The sequence below is a fragment of the Austrofundulus limnaeus genome, unplaced genomic scaffold, assembly GCF_001266775.1.
Source record: "Austrofundulus limnaeus strain Quisiro unplaced genomic scaffold, Austrofundulus_limnaeus-1.0 Scaffold1229, whole genome shotgun sequence".
Lineage (NCBI taxonomy): Eukaryota > Metazoa > Chordata > Actinopteri > Cyprinodontiformes > Rivulidae > Austrofundulus > Austrofundulus limnaeus.
The window spans coordinates 49,625-56,314 of NW_013953631.1; the positions used below are offsets into that span (position 1 = coordinate 49,625).

At 39.6% G+C, this 6,690-nt stretch overlaps 2 protein-coding genes across 2 annotated transcripts in view; one reads left to right on the forward strand and one right to left on the reverse strand.

Annotated features, from left to right (window-relative positions):
* LOC106534640 (uncharacterized) lies at nucleotides 1-1,509 on the forward strand (the record flags this gene model as incomplete). The annotated part of the gene is given in 1 exon segment (XM_014031340.1): nucleotides 1-1,509. A coding segment is annotated over 1 exon segment (1,041 nt), but the record flags the coding sequence as incomplete, so codon positions are not given.
* Nucleotides 1-6,690, reverse strand: part of LOC106534641 (AP-3 complex subunit beta-1) — a gene marked incomplete at its 5' end in the record, with an annotated part of 66,459 nt that overhangs the window by 48,854 nt on the left and 10,915 nt on the right. The window contains 3 exon segments of the mRNA XM_014031341.1: nucleotides 5,147-5,209; nucleotides 5,292-5,363; nucleotides 5,458-5,512. Coding sequence (XP_013886795.1) covers nucleotides 5,147-5,209; nucleotides 5,292-5,363; nucleotides 5,458-5,512 — 190 coding nt within the window.

Sequence of the window (6,690 nt, forward strand, 5' to 3'; positions counted from 1 at the left end):
TTTAACTTTACTAGTTCTACCCCTCTTAAAGATTATGGACGGATTGACCCTGAGTGGTGTAATTTAACGTATCCAGTAATAAACGAAAATAAAACCGTGCGAGCTGAAAGTTATATTGGAATGTATGCGAGATCAGGGATATATTATTATTGTGGAGGACAGAGAATGTCTGTGCGCATCCCTATCAATGCTATAGGAGTCTGTGCCATGACTAGATTGGCAGTTCCCTTAATGATAATAGGAAGCAAAACCGCTCGTGCAACTCCAACTACCCCAGCAACATTAACAGCGCGACGAAGGCGTCATGTCCTGATGAAACGAGACACTGCGGACCTCTGGGACATGACCACTAATTCCCAGACTTATATAGATGCTATCGGGGTACCAAGAGGTGTACCTGACCAGTACAAACTAGTTGATCAAATTGCGGCCGGTTTTGAGAATATTCCGATTCTTTCAGCCATATTTCCCATAACCCCTAATAAGAACGTAGATAGGATTAATTTCATTCATTTAAACGTTCTTCGATTAGCTAACCTGACCAGAGATGCAATAGAAGGCCTCTCTGAGCAATTAGCACCGACATCTCTGATGGCCGTCCAGAATCGTATGGCATTAGACATGTTGTTAGCAGAAAAGGGCGGAGTTTGTGCAATGTTCTCCAGTTTTTGTTGTGTGTTCATTCCAAACAACACGTCGCCGGATGGGAAGGTCACTAGGGCCTTACAGGAACTCCGAACCTTGTCCGAAACGATGCACGAGCAGTCAGGAATAAACAATCCATTGGGGGACTGGATGACCCRGAYGCTTGGACAGTGGAAGGGTGTGGTCATGTCTGTTTTGGTATCCCTTGGTGTTTTTATTGGTATTGTAGTAACATGTGGTTGTTGTTGTATCCCGTGCATTCGATCTCTCTCTGTTCGACTGATCACAACTGCTATCGAGAGAGGGGAGATTAACAAGGGGATCATGATGCCTCTTTTGACCACAGCAGGGACGCCTTTAGACTCTGAAGTGGTCCTGGAGGACACATGGTATTGATCTCTGTGTTAGCAGAKATCAAGAGAGGGATTGTAGAAATGTGGAACACTTTTAAACTTTATTTTATGTTCTGTTAATAATCAGTTCATCTTGTATCCAAGGGGTTCAAAATCAGTAACTTGTCACTGTTTAAATTTCACTGTGTGTGTGCGTCACTCTGGTCAAAAACATGTTTGAGGAACAGGGTCAAACTCTGGGTTCCTTATCGTTTCAAGGCTGTGCAGATAAATGGAACAATGGCGAGCAGGAGGCCGGCGTGACCACCTGCAGCGGTCTGATAATGTATTATTCTCTCRTAAGTTACGTAAGGAATGGAYTTGATTATAAAAGCTTAGAATTACAGAAGTTAGATGAGATGCTGCTTTGACTATCACAAGGGAAGTATCGGTCCAGCACTCTCCCAGATTTGCAAATCTGTTCGGTGGGTTTTTACATGTAATCTTTAATAAATTCTGTTAAAACTTTAAAGGTGTCTCCGACTAAATCCCTCCAAAATCCCAACGGACCTGGGTAAGAGCACTGGCTCTTAACACTAGGTAAGGGGCTGAACGCAGGTTCAGGTGGGTTGTCGTACGGCTTGTGACATCACAAAATGACAGAAGTATAAAACTTTTCATTAAAACACATTAAAAATACATTTACTAACAGTAAATATGCCCCTGGGAGCATTTTTTTGGTCCTAGGACTGTTTTTTTTAAGAAGTACATACCCAAAGTTGAGTAAAAAAAAACTTTAAAAAGTGAATTTTGCATAATAGCTCCCCTTTAATTGAACGTAATAAAATAAAAATAAACAAAGTTATATCCAAAGTAAAAAAAGAGACACTAGAACTGCAAAGCAATTATGACCAGGGTCCAAGCCTGTCCACTTTGGTGCATGTTGTCCTGAGCACACTGCCGACATGTGCATCACAGAGTTGTAACATCATAGAATCTCACATTAATAAAGTTATCCTTTTGTAAAATTGAAGTTTTAGAATTGAATTTCACATTAAATGTGTCAAAAAGGAGCATAAACCCAACAAACAGCAACAATTTGTGCACACTTGCCAACTGAATAGGATCTAAGCTCATTTTGTTCAGGAGTTTGCAGCATCTCTCAGCTGCTGTTTGTGATGAGACTCAGACAGGAAGTGGTCTTCACGTCTCATCCAGCCCATCGTGTGCCGATAAAACTTGCAGAAAAGTTCTTCTCCAAATAAATGAAGAACTCTGGGACATTGTTCTGTCCTAAACGTTACTCTAAGGCCATTTCATATTTTTGGAGGACGTTTTTATTTTAGCGAGATGCGTATCAAGGCTCCCTTCCACCCCACCTTCTCTGTCAGGAGAGGAGCTCAGAGCTCACCCTGCGTGCCTGTTAACAGGTAACAGCAGGTACAGGAAGTGACATTGGCCAAAACACCTCAGAAACTCACCCAAATAAGCAAACGTGAGATTCAGCGTTTTATACTGGATAACTTTGGTTAATTCTGCGATTCTGTCTGTGTTTCATTAACCACTTATAAACAGAAGTGGAGCAGGAGAAGGTGGATTCTGATTGGCTGTTGTCACGCACATTTCTGCCATGTTTGATCGAGTAAGAGGCTCACAGCTGATCACCGTGATCGACCTGAATTTTTTCTCGATCAATAATCGCGATCAAATAATCGCCCAGCCCTAAATGACCCTATGAAATCTATGATCATTTACTCCTACATTTACTCTCTTTTTGTTTTGGTCAGATTTAAGGACAACTCATACTCAACAAACCATAATTTCAGTTAATTCATATTTAGTTACATCACTAGGCAACTGCTCCAGATCATCTCCAACAAAAAATACATTAGTGTCATCTGCAAACAATACAACTTTCATGTTGTTGGTTACATAAGATTTATGTAATTTATGTCATAATCTGTCTCTGTGTTCTGTCTCCCTCTTGTGCTTTCTTCATAAGAAAGACTATCAAATGGCTTTGCCAAACTCTGGTCCACAAAATTCAAACTGTCTGCCATTATGTGCAGCTTGCTACTGGTGTGAGGCTGGTGTGAAGTGTGTCTGTCTGTGAGTGCTTTGTGACGGTGTAGGGGCTCAGCAGCACCCACTGGACAGAAACTGCGATAGAAGTCTGTCTCGAAACACAAGCAGCTACAAAAAACCACCAGAAATAGAAGCTCAATTTGTCGCTAGTCGCTTTTAACAAAGAAAATGCTGCTAAGAGGATTAATAAAGTCTCCGGTTCAACTCAGAACAGAATGAAAACTAAAAACTGCTCTCACAGATGTTTACACCAAAAGATCTCTGATTCGCTCATTTTGCTGTCAATCAAAAGGGGATTCAGCCTCAGACAGATCATCCAATCATCATGCAGAAGCTGAGCATCCGGGCCGACTGAGGCCAGCCCACTGCCCCATAGACCCCCAGAGATGCTGAGCGTCTGATGGGCTTTAATGACTCGTCTCGTTTCGCTGCACTTTTTGCTTCGCTACTGAACTCTGTGGAAGCTCAGCATCTGCTCTGTTTAAGCACTGTGAAGGTGCAGGAAAGATTGAGAGAAAAGCCACGTCGTTACCAGTGATAAGAAGCTGATTCTGAACAAAAGTTGAGCTTGTTGTAGCGCATATTAGTCAATGACACGAACACACAACAGTGCATATTTGATCACTTATTTTTGAAATTTTAGGGGAAGCTGAGCTTCCCTTGCAGTCTTAGAGCAATCGCCTCTGTTTAGCCCTGTTTCTTCCCCAAAGTTACTACCACATTTGTCTTTTAATTTAATAAAGATTCTTTATTTATATCCTGGAGTTTGCCTGCACCCTTGGAGCCAATCTTGCCCTAAACCTTACAGTTTATGTATATAATGAATAATTTAGGCCCCAACACTGAACCCCAAGGAACCCCACAAGCAATGTCCAAACATTCTGAGGCAACATTTTCATAGTTTTCAGTTTTTTTCTTTTTTTCTTTTGACCCAATTTAACACAGTCCCTCTAATCCCATATCTTATCTGTTCAGTTTATTTATTAATAAATCATGATTTATTGTATCAAATAACATTTTTATATCTAGAAATACTCCTGCAACAAGTTTCTTATTATCAATTGCTGATGTAATTTCTTCTATAGATTCCAGTATGCTAATGTTGTTGATCAGTGTGGTCTGAATCTGTATTGACTTTCTATAGCTGTGTTTCCATTGACCATGAAAATGCGCAAATTAGAATTTCGAAAATAAATTTGCTCAATGGAAACACGTAAATTTCGAAAAAAATTAAGTTTTTCGACAAAATGTTTTTGTACTAGGATGAGGTGGTTTTTCGGTCGTATCGAAATTGGCGTTTTTCGCAAAACTGCAATGGAAACACTTTTTTCGCATCACTGGAGTCACGTGATCAACAACCGTCTGTTTCTACTGGTGAAAAAGACGATGATGAAGAAGATAACAGGAAGTAGAAGTAGTAGTAATATCACAGAAGTAGTATAAAATAGTAAACTCACCGACTACAATTTCCCAAAAACACAGCATACGTAGCCGCTCCCAAGTAGGGACTTGTCTCTGGAAAGACTCGATAAAATACGCCGACGTCTCCTCTGATGATGAGCGCTAGTGTCGTGGTAGCAACATGCTATGTGTTTACATCCATCGCTGCCATGTTTGTAATGACTTATCGCAAGAACAAACGTATTCATGTGACTTTAATAACATTTCTTACTTAATGGAAACACTGCAGTTGCGAAACTGTGTTTTTCGACATTAACAGAATATCGATAAAGTTTTGCGAACATTTGCTATGGAAACACAGCTTATTATCAGTCTATACTTTTCCATGAACGATTTGCATCACCACTTTTACCTTGTACATATGCACTACTTAAAATTAGTTTAAAGTATCACACAAAAATAAACTTGCCATCTCGGTTAGACAGCAGCTGCACCAGACCGTTCAAGCATGTGTCCCTCACTTCACCAATGTTAGTCGCACACCGGCCAATAGCTTGGATTGTTGCAGCCACAAAATCTTTGTCCATGCTTTTAATGTATGTCTGTCAAAAAAGAAAAAAGGGAAAACAATTACATCCAACACATAAAGGAATCATATTGCTAGCGTATTCAGTTCTCTGTACCTGAAATTCTCTGAGAATGGTGGAAATGTTTGTCTCATTGGCCAAATTGGTAAGAACCTCCAGCTGAAAGTAAAAGAACAGAAATATAAGATTTCCACAAATTTGCATAAAAACTTTTATTTTTTTTTTAAAAACTGAGAGAAACCTTGAGAACTTTGATCTGAGTTGGGTCTGTGGAACGAATGTAGAAGCTCTTCAAATATGGTTCAAACATGCCCTAAAAGACAAAGGATAGGAAAATCCCACAGATCTTTCAGCACTTAAAGCTACACAATTCCAAAAAGCTGATGTGCCTGAACTGTTCAGCTTACCCGTCTTTTAATCGTCATCGTTGCCACATTTTGAAGAACGACAAACTGGACTTCACTGATTGAAGAGAAATTATTTATTATTATTTTATAGTTAAACAGTTGTATTAAATGAAGTAATTTTCTCAGTTTCCATTTATAACCCGGGGTTATCAGTTTTGACCACAGTTCTTTACAGCTCTGGAGTGAATGGGTGACCACTAACAATGCCCTGCCATGAAAGAAGCTCTAAGGTTCTGAACGCTGTAATCAAGTTCAAATGAATATTATACATCATATTTTGCAACCAACACACTCTAATTTTTCCTTTGTGTGAATGTTATTTAATTAACTTATGACCCTTAAAAAAATACAGTAAAATAGCCAGACCAAAAAGAAAATGAGTGGGTTCTTGATAGGGCTGCCAACTGACCCCTAAAATATGTATCACCCCATACTGAAACCTAAAAGAAAAATACTGTACTTTACTTTGTTCCATATTTTTAAGCGTCAGGATAAATCCATTTAGATGTGTTTCATAAAATAGGTAGGTCTATTTAGCCGTGTTTAAAGGGAGACTATCATGCTCTCCTTCAAGCTGTCTGTTATTTTTCATCAGTTTGAAAAATTTTATCAGTCACTGGGCAGAAGTGTTGAGTTAGGTTGGTTTTCCACTGATGTTCCAGTCCGGTTCCAATGGGTGTGTTTTGGGCAGTTGGTGGAGGTGGTTTTTAGGTATTTTGAAAAAAAAAATTAATGGGCAAAATGAGAGATGGAAACACGTTTGATGAATAACTTTTGAAATTTTAATCATTTGAAAAAATTTAGCCAATCAGTGACGAACAGTGTTCTGACGTCGCATTTTGGTGTCATCTGGGGCTGATTGGAACCACAATGAAGTAGGTACTAAAAAAAGTGCCGGTTCCATGGATCTGGCCTAAATGGAAATGGCCTGGAACCAGACCGAACCGTACCGACACTAGTGGCACTAGTGGAAAAGGGGCATTAGTGGCCAACATCTGATGAGAGAAGCAGTGCCCATTGGGTTTCTAGAATATGCATAACTACAGCATTGATGTAAAAAAAATACAAGAAAAAAATACAAACCTGAAAATTTACAGAGAATATAATAATAATTCAAAAATATTTCAAATCCTGGCCTGGGGACCTTTCTGGGTAGAGTTTGCATGTTCTCTCCGTGCATGCGTGGGTTCTCTCCGGGTACTCCGGCTTCCTCCCACAGACCAAAAACATGAC